The sequence below is a fragment of the Centroberyx gerrardi genome, chromosome 8 (genome assembly GCF_048128805.1).
Source record: "Centroberyx gerrardi isolate f3 chromosome 8, fCenGer3.hap1.cur.20231027, whole genome shotgun sequence".
NCBI classification, from domain to species: domain Eukaryota; kingdom Metazoa; phylum Chordata; class Actinopteri; order Beryciformes; family Berycidae; genus Centroberyx; species Centroberyx gerrardi.
Window position 1 is genome coordinate 30,353,184 of NC_136004.1, and position 17,174 is coordinate 30,370,357.

The window sequence follows — 17,174 nt, forward strand, 5'->3', positions numbered from 1 at the left end:
TCACAAGGCCTTTAGAATGAATGAATGAATGAATGAATGAATTGTCTTAAATAAACGAACAGTGTATTTACCAAATTATAGCAGCGTGAAATCCCAAACCCTCATTTCCTTGTTATTTGAGTGTTTGGCCTGGGTTGATATTATTTCCCACAGTTAATAATGTGCTGTCTTGGCCCATCTGAGTCTTCAATCTTGGGGGTATTTTTGTTCTTACACCATTGCATAATACAGCGTATCGGACTGCCCATTTATGCTTTGCCTATAATTTGTCATGGTCCTGTGTAGCCGGATGTGTAGAGCAAGGCACCAACACTGGCATGGTTAGGGGTTCAATTCCCTGTGTAGCTCAAAAGGGTCAAAGATCAGCAAACAAAGCTTCTGTTAGCAGTCTAATCCAGTCTGTTTCCTTGTGATGAGGATGACTCACAAGACTCCTGCTTTTCTTTTCTCTCGTTTTTTGTTCCTTTGGTTTTCTTTGTCTCAACCGCACAGTTTGTATTTCTACTCCGTTTTTTTTTTTCAGTCGTACATCCAAATAAACTAAACTCCAAACCAGAAGCCTTGAAATGGACAGCAGGAATCCAGCGGAGGAAGGGTGTTCACTGCGACCAAACCAGTTCCCAAACAAACCTCGCCGTCTGTGTTTGTGTCTGAGAGAACTGTCCGAGAGCTATTTTGGATTTGTTTTGCCGTCCCGCACCAGCTTCTGTGGTCAAATATCACAATATATAACAAAAAACAGAGCTATTGTCCCGACTGACCACTCCTGTGTTTTCCCCCCTCTCTCCTGCAGGACAACATGCCTCAGACTCCACCGTTCACGGGACAGTTGGGGACCGGCAGCTACAACAAAAACCTGTACCAGACAAAGGAGGAGGGCTACGCCGGCCTTTATTACCATGATAACAACCTGGTGTCTGGGTCACTGGAGGCCCTCATTCACCACTTGGTCCCAACTGTGGACTATTATCCAGATGTGAGTGATATTTTTTATTAATTCATTCTTTTTTTTTTTTACCCTCGCCTCCTCAACTCAGACTTTAAAGTGTCATCAAAGTTGGGAATTAAAGCCTTTTTTGTGTAAGAAGCTGCGGTGCGTTGGGACCCGGTGAAGAGTCACTAAAAATTCATCCCTTTGTTATCTTTCTTTCCTGCTCTCTCTCTCTGATATCTCAAATTATTTCATTTCCCCTACTTACTATTTATACACGTTGTTGTTTATGTGCCATTCTCGATTTAATGTGGCTTTGATGCCCAATTCACCCCTGGGGATTACTTTGTTTCACCTGCACAGCCCTTTTTTTGTTAGTTTTTATTCACTGAACGTCTTCCCCCTCCACAGCGGACGTACATCTTCACCTTTCTGCTCAGCTCTCGCCTCTTCATCCGTCCCTATGAGCTCATGTCCAAAGTGTGTCACCTTTGCATGGAGCAGCAGCGGCTCAGCGACCCCCAGGCTGACAAGGTACGCAAGAAAACCCATCCTTTCTACCTTCTCTCCTCAGCTAGTTCAATTCCTATAGTTCCTTTCTATCATACGTGATCATTTTAGGATCACAGGAATATTTTGGACACTTGTAGCATTGGTGATCTAGACATTTGAACTTACCCTAATGTTGCACGTCACTCGTAAGACTATAAATCTCAAAACTGTCAGTGAACGTACCCATTATTCATTAAGTTACCATGGATGTGAATAGAGCTGCAACGATTAATCGATTAATCGATTAGTTGTCAGCTATTAAATTAATCGCCAACTATTTTGATAATCGATTAATCGGTTTGAGTAATTTTTTAAGAAAAAGAAGTCAAAATTCTCTGATTCCAGCTTCTTAAATGTGAATATTTTCTGGTTTCTTTACTCCTCTATGACAGTGAACTGAATATCTTTGGGTTGTGGACAAAACAAGACATTTGAGGACGTCATCTTGGGCTTTGGGAAACACTGATCGACATTTTTCACCATTTTCTGACATTTTATAGACCAAACAACTAATCGATTAATCGAGAAAATAATCGACAGATTAATCGACAATGACAATAATCGTTAGTTGCAGCCCTAGATGTGAAGGAGAGGTGATCATGCTGCTAATCTTCAGGCGAACCTCTCCTCTCTCTCCACTCCTGGACTATATTTCCAGATCCAACGATGATCAAGTCTAAGACATAAATGTTTATTGACACCAGGATTAGGGGCCAGTATAGAAAGCAACAATAAAGCCAAGTTTCTTTTTCGTTCTCCCTACTTTTTTGGTCCCTCACTCATGCACCCATCCTCCTGCCTTCCAGATGAGAATCAGGAAGATCGCTCCCAAGATCCTCCAGCTGCTGACGGAGTGGACGGAGACCTTTCCGTACGACTTCAGGGACGAGAGGATGATGCGCAGCCTGAAGGAGCTGACCCACCGGCTGGCCAGTGGAGACGAGGTCAGTCCTCCCTCCTCACAGTCCCTTTGTCCTGTTTGTCTCTGCAACAAAAAAGTTCTTCATGCTGAATTAGTTGAGTAACAAAAGAGGTTTTCATGCCAACAAAATCGTTTTCAAATTATCTGAGGAGCAAAAATGATCCATTAGGTAATAAACTACCAGTCGAAAGTTTGGACACGCCACATTTTTCTTTATTTTTTACTTTTTTTCACATTTTAGAATAACAGAAAAGACATAAAATCTATGAAATAACACAAATGGAATTATGCAGCGACCAAAAAAGTGTTAAACAAATCAAATCTATCTTATATTTTAGATTCTTTAAAGTAGCCGCCCTTTGCCTTGATGGAAAGGCAAAGGCTTTGGAAAGAAATTCATACATAGGATCAACTTCACTATTTATATTTGTCTAAGAAACAAATTTCAAGCATTTAAGCAGAAGCCTTTAGATCAAAATGGCTTTAAGAGAATGAAAAACATAGAACATTCAATCAGGTGTGTTGACTGGTAGTGTAACAAAACATGGATGTTAAGAAGTCAGAAGGTTGTTAATGGAAGAAGTTCATGCTTTTAGTTCAGCTGTTATCACCAGCAAGTGACTGCTGTTTTGTAGACCGCACATGTCGGGAAGCTAGAGGTTGATTTTGTCAGATCGGGGCGGTGGGGCTATCTGGCGACAAAGCGCTTTTCGAGGCTGGCCGAGTCGAAAGAAAAGCGCTTTTGTTCGCGGGCTAGGTGCCTTTTTGTCATCTGTGGTGTTCTCCTTCCTAGGCAGCATTTGAATTGTTCCACCACTGCTGAGCTGAAAGTCACTGGCTTAGCGCTTCGTTTGCCTCCGCAGGTTGTTTTGATAAAGGTTTTTTGGGGGGGGGTGTTTTGTCCTGCTCCCTGTTATCTTTACTATCCCCTCAAACCTTGTGCATGAAAATCTCTGCTTGACATTTGGAGATAGAAAAGTTGTTGTAACAAGCAGTGACTCATACTATTTTAAGCCATGAAAAGAAACGCTAGCACAAGCTAATGTTGGCAACAAAAGCCCAAATTAGCTACAGGAACTTCCTGCAAACCTCGTTCCATGCTAGTTGAGTTCTCCTTTTTTTTTCTGTCATATTTGTTGTTTTGCGCTGCAAAGCAGTTCTCAAGGGATCAAGCTTTTCACAAACTGTCTTCATCTCTTCCCACTCTAATTGGGTTAGCATGGTCTTATATCAAATGTTCTTTTCCTTCATGTTACCAGTGGTATTATTCCCACTGTTGTTTTCTCCAATCAGAACAAATAATTTGGTTAGCGCCAGTGATTATGAATCCGGGTGCTTTCAGGGCATGATCCTATGATTTCACATCCGTCTTGGCGTGCTCAGCTCGGGAATTAGTAGCGTGTGTGTGCATGTGAATATGAGTGTGTGTGTGTGTGTGTGTATTGGGCGTGGTGCTAACGACAGACAGCAGGGGGCTTGTTAGGACCAGACAGTGATGGAAAACACAAACATCCATCTGTCCTGATGGATGGCGTCCCTCTTTCGCCGCTCAACACCAGAAAAACACAACCCACCCCCCTTTTCATGCAGGTTTCACATGACTCGTCAATAGTACAAGCACGAGTATTGATCCTGATTTAATCTAGAGATCAATACATTTCTCTCATGACACCGCAGACACATTTACAGCTCCCCCCCACCCCCATCGGTCCGTGTCTGCTATCCTTGTGCAACCTCTCACACAGCTGTGACTAAGTGGCAGGCGGATATTTGCCTGGAGACAGAGCAGCGCTAACGTTAAGCGACCAACAGTAATACACACCCACTCAGTCATGCACACGGAAACAAACGCTGAACCCCGGGGTCTTGATGGCCGCACAAACATCTTTTGATTTCACGGTAGATTGGCTACAGTTGACATTCACACCACCCCTCCACTGATATTCTGATAGTCCAGATCGATCCTGCTCATGAGTTAGCAGAAAACCACTTACCACGAGATTCCCTGGTACTCTGCCTGGAGGTGATATCAGGGTCAGTATCCTGCATGCAACAAAATAAAATGATGTTGATGTGCCACATTTTTTTTCTTCAAGGATATCTAGATAATTGAAAGCCACAGGCGCTGACTGCACTATCAGGGAAGGCAGGAGCCTTCAGGTTAGAGAAGCTGGTTTGAATCCTGGACTGGTCGGGAAAATCTGCATGGAGAAACTGAATGAGTAATGCGCTACAACCCATGTGCCTCAATAACTACTGGTGAGGGTAGAAGTGTGAGGCAGTGTGAGTGTAAAGCAGGGTGTTTATGAAAAAGACCTGCTCAGTCACCTTTCCCTAGCCTGATATTCAGACTGGATAACCATTTAGTTACCACTCCATTATTCAGCCTGAGATTAACTCCTTGTTAGCCGTTTTCTGTGTGTGCGTGGGTGGGGTGGTTCATTTTCCCCTAACCAATCACTAGTGTATCTGAGGTATCCGGCCGCTCTGAAGTTAGCGTATTTATCAACTTTACCATGAATGTTGTTCGATTTTGACAAAAATATCGTCTTTGCGAAGACAATATTGGTTAAGGGGATCATTTCAATCAGAATCGGGTTTATTGCCAAGTAAAGTTCACAATACAAGGAATTTGCCTTGGTATGTAGGTGCATACAATAAACATGGAGAAAAATAGAAAGTAGAAGTAAAAAAACACAACAAGTACTGTAAGTCAAAGTCAAGAATATAAATATAAAAAACAAAAAGAGATATTTACAATACAGAATATGAAAAAATATAATAAAAAAAAACAAAACAAAAAAAACAGACACACACACATCTATTCAGCCAAAACGCCAATGAAAAACCGTTGCACCAACAGTTCAAACTTTAGTCCCGCCCACAAAGGCGCTGATTGGCTCGATTTGTTTCTCTGAGCGAGAACAAGCCGTTGACGAGGGAAACACCAGACTCTCTGGAACCAGGCTAACCTTTCTTAAATAAACGTTAAAAACACGAGATGCATTCTTTGACAAAGCATCCTTGTGCACTACTAAAAGAGCAAATCAAGACTAAATCACAAGGGCAGAAAATCGTTGTCGCACTGCTCTATGTGGGTTGAAACTGGCATGCATGTTGCACTTCTGGCCACACCCCAAATCAAGTGATGTCAAAGCAGGTGTTTTGCATCAGCTGTCGAAGGCAAAATGTCTGCTTTGACATCACTGATTGGAGAGTCAACCCATGGAGAGCAGTGCAGCAATGATTTTCTGCCCTATGTGATTTAGTGTTGATTTGCTCTTTAAACGGCCCTTCAGAGGTGCTATATGATATCAAGCTAGCCGTGGGCATGTGTGCTTGTGATTAGTACAGTGTGACCCAAATGGGTTTCAAATGAATGGTTCTTAGGGAGAGCTTTTGTACCTCCGGTTCCTGTATTGCCATAAGCAAACGGTTGAGGAAGTTGAGTCGTAACACCGTTTACCCATGATCCCACAGACAATAACCCCCATTTATCAGGAAACATGATTCTACGTGCTGGGTAGCGCTTCCAGTACACGCCTCTTTGTCTTCCTTTCTAGTACTTGGAAGCCAACGCAACAGGACATTTCTTAGAAGGAGTCAAGCTGTTTAAGTTTTAGAAAGCAGTCTGAGAGAACGGCACGCATTTAATCAGAAGTGATTTGCATCTTAGTTTCTCTCACACATCTCCCAAAACCATGTTTGAAAACACAACGCAATGTCTAACCATAAGCGAGGGATTCAAGGCTTCGAGGAGTTCACTGACCTCTTGAGTTAGACGCTGATTCTTCAGAGCGTGGACCGCAGCGCTCCGGGAAAGAGATGGTAGTGATGCGAGTCCAGAATAGATGCCCCTAACATCTGGTCAAAGTTGCGTCCAGACCACACTCAAAACATTCCAGGACCTTGATCTCCCTAGTAAGGCTGTCATTATGGATGTGGTTGGATATATAGGGAGGCAGCAGCTGAGAAGTAAACAAGCGCTGTGATCTCGACCTGACCTCATTTGGAGGGAGGGAGTTCTAGCCTTCCCTCAAAATGTGCAGTTTTCCTTTCGCCGCATCTAAGTTCTTTTCTGCTTTATTACGATAACTACGGCTCATTTAATGCAGCGAGACAGATACCTCATTATACATCCAGAATAGATGCCTGTTGCTTTTGCTACAAGGCACGCATATGCACAAGCAATAGTGTTATTTAACCAGATATGGTGCATGTGCCTTTCCCATAACAGGTGCCATTGTGCTCCATGTTTAAAGCTGCACTAGGCAACTTTGCATGTCGGCGGCTCCAAATGACAGTGATGCTTTATAGCAAAGGACGCCACAGGGATGAGAGAGGAAAAAAATAGATTGTTGGTGAGTCCAGCTTTCTCTGGACAGAGCGCTCACTCACTGCTGTTTAGGAGACGGTTTGTGTTTTGCTCTTAATTTTTGCCAGTGGGCAAAGAAATGTCCATACCTGAATTTTATTAAAAAATAGGGCAAATCTATGGCGAATCAATTAGCGGGACAGATAAGATGGGTGCGTTTTTACAAAGAAAATCTTGCCTAGTGCACCTTTAAATGTCTTTCCATTAGTGCTGCTTGGCTTACATGCTAAAAACAGTCCACCCTTTGGCTTGGGTCAGGTGGTGCTCCACAGGAAGTGATGTCACACGGCCAAGGCAAAAGGGCGCCAAGTGAAGGGGTGGCATGCATCGGCCACGCGCTCCGTCACGGTGACTTGCACTGAGCGGCCGTCTGCCGCCTCGGGTCCAATGCCAGGGTCAAAAGCGTAGGAGACAGGGTGCCCACGCTAAGCCCCCTCATTCGTAACGCCAATTGTTGTGATGAGCAAATGTGACTCCCGCTGCTTAGAAATGTCAGGCATGCTGTTATCTCCAAGATCTGCTGCTATATTTAGCCGACCCTGGCCCGTCCTCTGTTTGTAGTGGGGACAGAAGCCATGGCAGATGGTGGACTTTGAAGTGGCGACTGGAGCGATTTTTACTGGTGGCTGGTCTTACTGTTGTCCAACTGTGCATGAGCATGGTCAAGCATTAGCTGAATGCATACAATGATGACATTACAGTATATAGTGTGGTCTAGGTGTTTGAATGAAGGTATTCCCATGCAATTGATATTTGGTTGCCTATTATGTCGAGGAATAGCAGGTTTAGCAGTAGGTTCCTCAGCCCCGGGGCTTGCATGCTACAAAGGTATTATTACAGTATGCTGAGCAGCAGACATAATTGAATACATTAATTTAACTCTCCAATCTCTCTCCACTCACTAGTATTCCAATCCTTGTTTCTCTCTCTGCAACCTCATTTTCTTCTCTCTCTCAAGTCCCGTGTCCTTGCAATCACTGCTTGTCAAAACTGCAATATCTGCACCGGCATAGGTGATTGGCTGATGTGTGTGTGTGTGTCTGTGTGTGTGTGTGTGTGCGTGCATGTGTCATCACACCTATAACAGCCACACCAGCAACAGACAAATGCATTAGTTACACCCTGGAAAGTGAATTTCAGAAAAAGTCCCGCCCTCGCCGCTTCCAGAAGATTGATGAGAGTCCGTTCGTTCTCTCAAGTGCCTGAGCACCACGCCGACGCCTCGGAGCCGGGCAGAGGGCAGACGCTTGATTGCTGTCTAGGCACCAGGCCTCCGCATCCATTATAAGGCTAGCTTTTTCGAGGAAACTGCGTTCTTTCCCACCCTGTCGAACTTGAGACTTGTTTGTAGAACCTAGATTTTGGAGGCTTAATTGGCAGCCATTACGGGGAGAAGGGATGTGGTCGTGAAAATGGGGCCTCCTCACCCCAATTTTTTTTGGGTGGCTCATACCGGCGGTATGGAAAGAGGCCATGAGCAAGGCCCCGCTACACTCACACATTCGCACATACACACAGTCTCCAGCACATACACAAAATCAAACACACATGGCCTCCTTCTCTCTACGGACCCTCTTATGCAACTGCTGTTCTGAAGTGTGTCAGTAAGGGGACCGGTTATCTAATAGTGGTTTATATTGAGTTAGAGTCCGGGGGGAAGGTTCAAAACAGGACGACCTCTCCACCCGAGGCCAGGGAAGGGTCTCCTGTTCTGCCGGTCTGAGCTGAGAGACCTTCATTAGCCCGGCAGGAAGAGGCTTGCATAACACTGAGAGCGACCCTCTCAGAGTTCACATGTGTTGTTGTTATGTGACCTAGGGGATGCTTTGTTCAAAACATGGACATGTCAGATTTTGAGGAGTGTTTTGTGGTTTGGGCTGGGAGTTGGCATCAGTTTGCAGTTATTTCTGCTGACATGTAGTGAAACGTGTGTTGTAAATTCCATTGAGGTTGTTATCACTCTGCGGTTAGGGATAAACTTATAATACCTACAGCTGAGCTACACAAATCGGCTGTATTCGTGCTACTGGACTGTACGTTTGGTTCAGATTGACATATCACGCTCACCGTCTCTCGTCTTTATTTCTGTCATAATAATAACATCTTTCTTCTGCTCTCTTTTGCTCTCAGTCACCAAACCAAATGAAAAAAGTGAAGTAACTGCGTTCACATTGTTCCTCTAACACCAGTCAAATTATCTGTCTCACCACACAGACTGTGCCAGCACTTTTCTAACAAGCACGCAACCGCATAGCATGTAAACAAAGCCATAGTACACTGTAAAGAGCAGGGGTTCATCTGGAGTTCTTTTAAGAGCCAAAGAGGGTTCGTGACCAGGCAAATGTCCCTGTAGGGTTACTTGAAGAACCCCCATTATGGTTACAATAAAAAAAAAAACACTCCTTAAGGACCCTCAAAGCTATTTCACTTCCGGTTCAACTGACTGACTCTCCTCTTTCTCTTCCGTCCATCAGGTTTACAGGAAGGCGGTGGGTCAGATGAGCCAGGGTCTGATCAGGAGGCTGACGGTGCTGAGCCAGTACGAGGAGGCCCTGGTCAAGATCAACGCCACGGCGGCCGAGCGGCTGACGGCTCTGAAGGCCAAGCCCCAGGCGTCCATCCAGAGAGACATGCTGTCCATCTGCAACGACCCCTTCACTGTCGCCCAGCAGCTCACTCACATAGAGCTGGTGAGAGTCATCCGGGAATTTGAAGCCTTAAGATATAGCAGCCACAGCTTTCAAATGATATAGTTCATAATAGGGATCAAATGTTTTGTTTGAATCATGATCTAAATCTAAAAGTGCATCTGCAATTTTCTCTGATGTAAAATGCATCCTGGGTTCATGCCGTTTGGTCATATAAACCAATCCTGCGGGTCGGCTGTAACTTTCCATTGTGCTATTAGCTATTTGCTATTTATGTAGAAACCTGCCTTTGATGTTGGAAGAAAGGGGGGCGGTTATTACGTGGGCACCACCCATCACAAATGTGTTGTTGAATTAGGTGCTTGACACATAGAGAAAGGCTCAAAAGTACAGTCTCATTAGAAATCAATTTTGTTTTTTCATTTGTAGTGACATGTCAATCCGAAATAGAAACTGAATGCTATCTTGGAAGGAAAATCAGAAATCCTGCTAATGAGTCACGCCCATATTGGCATATGACCCACGGAGAATGAGACCAAATCAATATGGGAGAGGAGAACATGTGCGGGAGTGGAGAGCTGACATGTGTGATGAATTAGAAATCAGTGTTGTGGCGGAGGTGAACCGAACCCCCGCAGCTCCTCCTACTTCTGACCTGCCGCTGCATTGATTTCAAACAACGGCATTTTACCAGCACTTTATATCCATTACATGATGTCAGCTTGTCATTGAGAAACCAAACCAATCACTCTAAAAACTGGGGTTTCATCCAAGATCCAAAGGGATCTAATAACCTTAGGGTTCCGCAATAGAGAAAATATCCCTAAAGTGTTCCTTGAAGTACTCCCATATGTTAGAGGTTAATGAAAGTACCATCAGGACTCATGAACCCTTTTATTAAGGGGTTCTTCAAGGAACCGTTTGGGGTCCCCTTATGGTTGCAACCTGAAGAACCCCTAAAGGTTCCTCTAAGGCCCTTTTTTATGAGTGATGGTTTCAAGGTGATGCAAAACCTGGCAGGACATTTGTCAACATCGACCCAACCAAAGATGGATCGGGGGGGATTAATTGCCCTTTGTCTTCCTTTCCAGGAGAGACTGAGTTACATCGGACCCGAAGAATTCGTCCAAGCCTTCGTTCAGAAAGACCCGCTGGACAACGATAAGGTAACGTCTGCATGCTTTTATGGTAATAAATCGCTAGATAAGAGAAACACATACTGCGGTGGTTATGCAATCCCGTTGGCTGGAGTCCTGTAGAACTAACGTCAGTGTAGACCTGATTTGTCTCCGGTGGCCCAGTTTCTCTTCCAGACAGACATTAAGCACACACTGCCCAGCTCTGACCTCGAGCAGGTCAGTGTAAGGACACCATTTTAGGGCAAGGAGACAGTGAAGCCCAGACATACCATAGTAGCAGACCAAATATCCGCTCCTTACACACACACACACACACACACACACACCTCATCCACAATTTCCTCTCTAAACATCCCAGTGTCTGGATTGGATGGGCATGCATGCACCTCATCTCCTAGCAACCAGAGCTGCCAAGGGTTTGTTTTGGGAAGGGGGAGTCTCTCTGTGTGTGTGTGTGTGTGTGTGTGTGTGTGAGAGTGTCTGGCAGTGTGGGGAGGGTGGTAGGTTCTCTTGTCTGGCATTCTGCTGCTAGGCAACAGGCTTTTTTAGAAGCAAGGTGGTGGGGGTGAAGGCTCTCTTTTGTGCCTCAGGCTAGCCCGCCCCGTACCCCCAGCAATCCACTTGGAAAAGACAGGAATAGCTGTGTGTGTGTGTGTGTGTGTGTGTGTGTGTGTTTGAATGTGAGAGGTGACCACTGGCGGGAAACACTGCGTGGGGGAGAGTGGCGTAAGGCCAAAGGAATGTGTGGAATTAGATCAAGAGGAATCAACACAAAGGACCAGTCCTGCATGATGTGAATAAAAGAGCGCCCCAATTGTGCTTATGGAAAGCAGAGTGAAGTTGACCATTATCGGCTATATAGGCCCACTGAGCTAGGAGTTTATTTTCTGTGCTCAATGACTCAGTGACTGGGAGGGGGGGGGGAGGCAGATATCAGCTTTATTTTACCCGTTCAGCACCGCTCCTGCTTAGCAATTTGCTTAAGTGCTAATTGAACGTGTGTTTTTATTGTTGCAGAGTTGCTTCAGTGATCACAAGAAGGCCAGCAACCTGGAAGCTTATGTGGAATGGTTCAACAGACTCAGTTATCTGGTGGCTACAGAGATCTGCATGGTGAGTAATTAGCATGGAGCCAACTCCCTCCTTGGATAAGAGTCCTCCGCGCTCTAGTGGAGGAGAAAGGAGGATGAATAGTGTCACTAAGGGAGTCCAGAAATGTGGGTTACAACCAGTAATGCAGTGGTAAATAAATGGTGGGTAAACTAGGCTGTAACTTCTAAGGCAAACAACCACCTATATAAGCAAAAAACAGCTATCCTTTCAAGAAAAAACATTACTTTCTGCTTTTCCCTTAAAATACCCTATCTTCATGTAACTTCCATCAGTTTGATAGGACTTACTATGATGTATAGTAAACTGTTTTCTGCAAATAAAAGGTGTTTAAGCTGAGTTTAGGCAGGTTCACCCTCCACTACACCCCCTATTACGATGCATGCATAGTGACCCACTTTTCACCTATTTTTTTTATAAAAAGGGTTTGCCTAGATTAGTGTAAAACGCTCACTATACTTGCGCTGCACTCCCACTTCTGTCTCTCTTCCCCACACCTGCTTCATCCATCCCACTAGGACTAAATGAAAATGTAGTTTGAAATGTTAATGCCATCCAGCACTGTGGAAAAACTTAATGGTACCTTAGCACTTTACTAACCAACTTCCGTGATAATGATAATACCCTTTCAGCAAATAGCCGATTCCCAACAATGCATTTAGCAGACAGTGTGGTGCGTCCTGAGGGCTGATGCGGTGTTTTTCCATTTCGCTGACAGCCTGTGAAGAAGAAGCACCGAGCCCGAGTCATCGAGTTCTTCATCGACGTGGCGCGCGAATGCTTCAACATCGGCAACTTTAACTCCCTCATGGCCATCATATGTAAGTTACTGTGTCTTTGTCATGTTCTTGTTCCTTCCCTATGAGATAGAATAACATAATATGCCATTTTGGTGTCTATATTCTTAGCATGGGACGCCCCAGTGGGAATCGTACGCCTAACCCTAACCTAACTTTAAGGGTTTCAATCCAAAACACTCTATTATATTATCTCTTATCTTATCTTGGGGGGGGGGGGGGAAGTTAACAGATTTCTCAGTTCTTAATAAACACAGATTAAGTCTTCTAAAATGTTATTGTTTTGCAAGTAAACGGCCTCAAGATAGCAAATAAATTCAATAGCGAGATCCAACGTTCCTGCACAAAGAGCTTTTTGGTCATCTGGAAATCCGATCATCGCAGTAAATGCAATTTGTTGTTCAGTGACAATTTGTGCAGTGATCTAATCTCCCCCTCTAGCCATAACCTCCGCTGACATCGTCCCGATTCATTCGCACGTTACGTAACTTACTTCACTCTAATGATGTCAGTGCGACTCGGCAGCAAAGGAAATGTTCATGTAGATAATTGTCTCGCTAGAATTTGTCCTTGGGTCAAAGGAGGAAAACCGTCGGTCACTGTGTCTGCCATCGACGTGTGCCCTCTTGTATTTACAGAAACATACACACACACACACACAGCCGCAAAGCACCCTGGATACTTTGGGACCCTCTCTCCTCCCTCAAAATCTTCCATTGATCTGCTTCTGAAAGAGACTCCACCCTCAGATCCTCTTACGCTGTTAGATATCAATCTGTGTGTTGTAATTTACTTTTTTGTTGCGCCCACTTTCCCCCAACCCGCCTCGTCTACCTTCTGCTTCAGTTAGTGATTTCCTGCGTTTCCCAGAATTACTTTTTAACAACCGCCAGAGAAAGAAATTGGTCTCTCTCCTCTTCTGCGATGGATTTCTCCCTGTATGATTGTTGAATGTCTCTTGGTGCAAAATGGCGGCTCTAGAAAGAAGCCCTCGCTCTTTGATTCTCGGGGGGACTGACACCAAAACCTGACGTTTACCGCTGATGTTTTACATCCTGAAACATTTTCTGATATCAAACTCCATTATAGCTGCGCTGGAAATATCTGGATGGGACGTGACATTGTCTACGATTGGCCAGTTAGATAACAAAATGGACCTAGAAATTTAAGATACATCCAATCAGTGGGCAGTTCCAAGGTGTGAATATCTTCAACTGAGTGTGAAAAAGTGCTTTGCTGAAAAAGAAACATGTTTGCAGCAAATCCTCCCTGGGTAAATAAAGCTTAGACACACACAGAGACCCAAAGCGCCCCAAAGAGTTTAGAGACTTTGCTGGAGGCGAGGCAGAGGCCCAGGGGTCCAGGAGATGTCCGAGGTCCAAGCGGCTGGGGAGGAGGGCATCTGGTCAGGCTTATAGGCCCTGGGGGGGGGGGTAGAGGAGAGGGGTGGAGGAGGGGGGCGCGTTTGGGCGTCCGGTGGGGTGGAGCAGAGAGGGAGGAGGCAGCTGGAAAGGGACACACAACAACACCATCCAGGCAGATGGTCAGCACTGACCAGAGAGAGTTTGAGAACAGGAGGGAGGAGGGAGAGAGCGAGAGAGAGAGAGAGAGAGAGAGAGAGAGTTAGGGGAGGATGGGATGAAGGGATTGGGGGGGTGTGTGTGATGGAGAGTAGACGACTATATTGGAGTGCCAGCTGTCTCTCGCTTTTGCCTGACTCCGTCCCCAGAGAGAGCGCCACAGGCAAATCCCTTCTTCACCAGCCGCTCTCCAGGGAGCCACGAGGGGAGAGATAGTGTGTGTTAGTGATGTGATTAAAGAAAAGCAAACGCCCGACGTGGGAAGAGAGCACTCCCCCTGTCCCGGGCTGGCTGCTGTCAGCGCCCCCCCCCCCCCCCCCCCCCCAACGCCTCTTTTAAACTCCTCCGCCACATTGTGTCAGCGCTCAAAAGGAGGAGACGTCGTATTAATGTTCGCATAAAGGGAGTGTGTGTCCCAACGGGGCGACTACCACTGCCAACACCTGTCCTTATATACACACACACACACACACACACACACACACACAGGCTCTCTTTGTGAGTAGACAGAGCCGCTTCCTAGGCAAGACACGTTCTGACACACGCCCTCGCATGCCATTGCGGTCGCTCTTTAAACATTCATTGATTTTTAGCCCGGGATGCCGCGTTGAAATGCGACGTCAAACTGAAATTATCTCTGGGAAAGTGAAGGAAACAGACTTCAGTGAGAAAATCTGGCTTTCGGAAGATGAGGTTTACCAGCTGGGTGTTAGATTTCTGTTCCGTGCGCCGAGCAAATGCTGAGTTCTTTTTGTTTACTTGAGGGTGTTGTGTTGTTGGTGTTATGAGAATAGTTCTGCTCTGGTGCTGACCCCGCTATACACACACACACACACACACACACACGCACACACACAGAGGATTACCATATGGGAAGCAGAGTGTTGGGAGGGGAAACGAGGCGTGTGTTAACTCCATTGTTCCTTTGGCCTTTGCCTCGCTGCATCAGAAGAAACAACAGTATAAAGAAAGGGGGGCGGGGTGGTGGGGTGGGGGGGGTAGTAACTGAAGGATGACTGCCATGGGAGGAAGGGGGGGATGTGCGTCTGGCTGAATGGGAAAAATGCCATGTGTTAATGCGAGCAATGTTTGGGTGTGTGCCTGGATGTGTGATATCTCTCTCATTGTAGTTTGGTTTTTGTCTCTCTGCTCCACCCTGCAGCTGGGATGAACATGAGTCCGGTGTCCCGCCTGAAGAAGACCTGGGGCAAAGTCAAGACGGCCAAGTTTGACATCTTAGAAGTAAGTCGGCCCCAAAAAGATTTATATTTCGCGATTTGTTTTTGCTGATTGCTGCAACTGCGACGTGAGTTTCAAAACATGCGGACGCAAGCGTTTTCTGCGTAATTTTTTTTTGTTCTTCGGCGCTCAAAAGAAACACAAAGTGAAAAATGAGGTGCTGATGTTTAGGATTTATGGATATAATGAATAAAGGGGGTTGATTTGTGGGCCGGCAGGAGAAGCCCGCCTGAAACGCAAAACCCTCTGCTAGGAAAAAAGCAGCCTCTTGCTATTTAGAAAGTGCAGTCATGAATATTGGGATTTCATTTGTTTTTCAATTAATTGTCCCGACTCCAGAGCGAGGCGTGTGTGTGTGTTTGCCTGTGTGCCTACGCATATTAGCGCCTCTTTGATTTGGGTGTGTGTGTGACACTGATGACTAACCGTGTTGTGGGCGGGTGGGGGAGCTCTCTCTCTCTCTCTCTCTCCCTCTCTCTCTCGTTGATGAATTGTTGGGTTAAGCATAATGACAAAGACAGATGAAAACAACGCAGCTGAGAGAAACTTTATGAAAATGGATCAGATTCAGACGGAGTGGGGGATCAGAGATCGGCCTTGCTCTGCCTGCAGACGTGACTCACACGTTTCCCACACAGATGGAGGAAAACAACGGAAATCAACGCGTTTCCTTTTTATAACGGGGCTGCACAATTCATCATGTGTAACCGTATATTGTGATTTTAGTTTCCGCAATTAAATAATCGTCAGATATTTGCGTATCGGCAGTACGGAAACATTTCATTTCTCTTCCCGGCAAGCATCTGACGGATAGAGATGTGCAGGACGAGGCAAAGTTCAGAGTCGACCCAAACGAGCGCAAAATATTCACAATATGGTATTATGGCACAGGAAAAGGAGAACAATATCAGAACAATATTTAAGTCACGATTTCACAAAATGATGCAGGTAGCAGCTACAGACAACTATGGACATATGATGATTTAAGAAGGGTGATAATAACATCTAGCAAAGCAATTATAAGAATTGTTTTTTTGCCATAATTGTGCAGCCCACCTTATCATCTGAATCCCTTTTCTCAGTGGCAGCTCCAATGTCGCATGCCGTCATTCCTGCGCTACATATTTTGCCGTTTTAAAAATGCAACCAGCGAACAAAACACAGTCGGCGTTTTCAGAAGACATAACACACTTCTCCACAAGCCGAGTCGAGTGTTAAGGCTTCTGAAACGGTAACAAACCAGCAACTCTTAACACCAAACACGATGGTGTCGGCTCCGTGGGGAAGGAGGGAGGGGGAGGGGGAGGGAGAGGGGGGTCCAGAAGGCCTGTAAGCCCCAGATGATGAGGTCTAGCCGGGGTTCACATCACATACACCTCCCCCCCTCCACCTCCGGCGCCCGTGGAAGCCCCAGATAGCGAGGGGAAGAGAGGCTAACTAAGCCCAACAGGCTGTCAGGCTCATCCTCAGCGGCCGCTTGAAAGCGTAGAGATCTGAAGTGGCAGAGATGTAGAGCGGAGTCAGGTTTGGGACCCTCGGTGGGATCCTGCTGCCTTCAAAGGCTCAGACCTGCAGGTTCCCTTCCTGCCTTACCTGCTGCTGCTGCCTCATTTGCTTGCATCCCATTTCTCTCTCTACTTTCTGTTTCTCATCCTCTTTCTCCGTCAGTCGCACACACCTCTTCTTTTGTCTCCTTTTTCTTCCTCCTTTTCTGTCTTTGAGGTGAATCGTGAAGTTTCAGTTCCACCGAGCCGTATTTGCTGTGATGGCGGTGCGGAGTTAATTTGCTCCTCCGCTGCCGGTTTGATAGAGGTCATGGACTTGATGGCACCATCCATCTCCTGACATAGACAGCTTATGTCACACCACTGAGAGCTTGAT

The 17,174-nt window shown here is 45.7% G+C and overlaps 1 protein-coding gene across 1 annotated transcript in view; it reads left to right on the forward strand.

Annotated features, from left to right (window-relative positions):
* Positions 1-17,174, forward strand: part of rasgef1ba (RasGEF domain family, member 1Ba) — a 35,811-nt gene that overhangs the window by 8,296 nt on the left and 10,341 nt on the right. Inside the window, exons 2-9 of the mRNA XM_071923845.2 lie at positions 794-976; positions 1,343-1,465; positions 2,290-2,427; positions 9,255-9,470; positions 10,520-10,594; positions 11,585-11,680; positions 12,396-12,498; positions 15,217-15,296. Coding sequence (XP_071779946.1) covers positions 800-976; positions 1,343-1,465; positions 2,290-2,427; positions 9,255-9,470; positions 10,520-10,594; positions 11,585-11,680; positions 12,396-12,498; positions 15,217-15,296 — 1,008 coding nt within the window. The 5' untranslated portion in view covers positions 794-799. The remainder of the gene's footprint in view (positions 1-793; positions 977-1,342; positions 1,466-2,289; positions 2,428-9,254; positions 9,471-10,519; positions 10,595-11,584; positions 11,681-12,395; positions 12,499-15,216; positions 15,297-17,174) is intronic.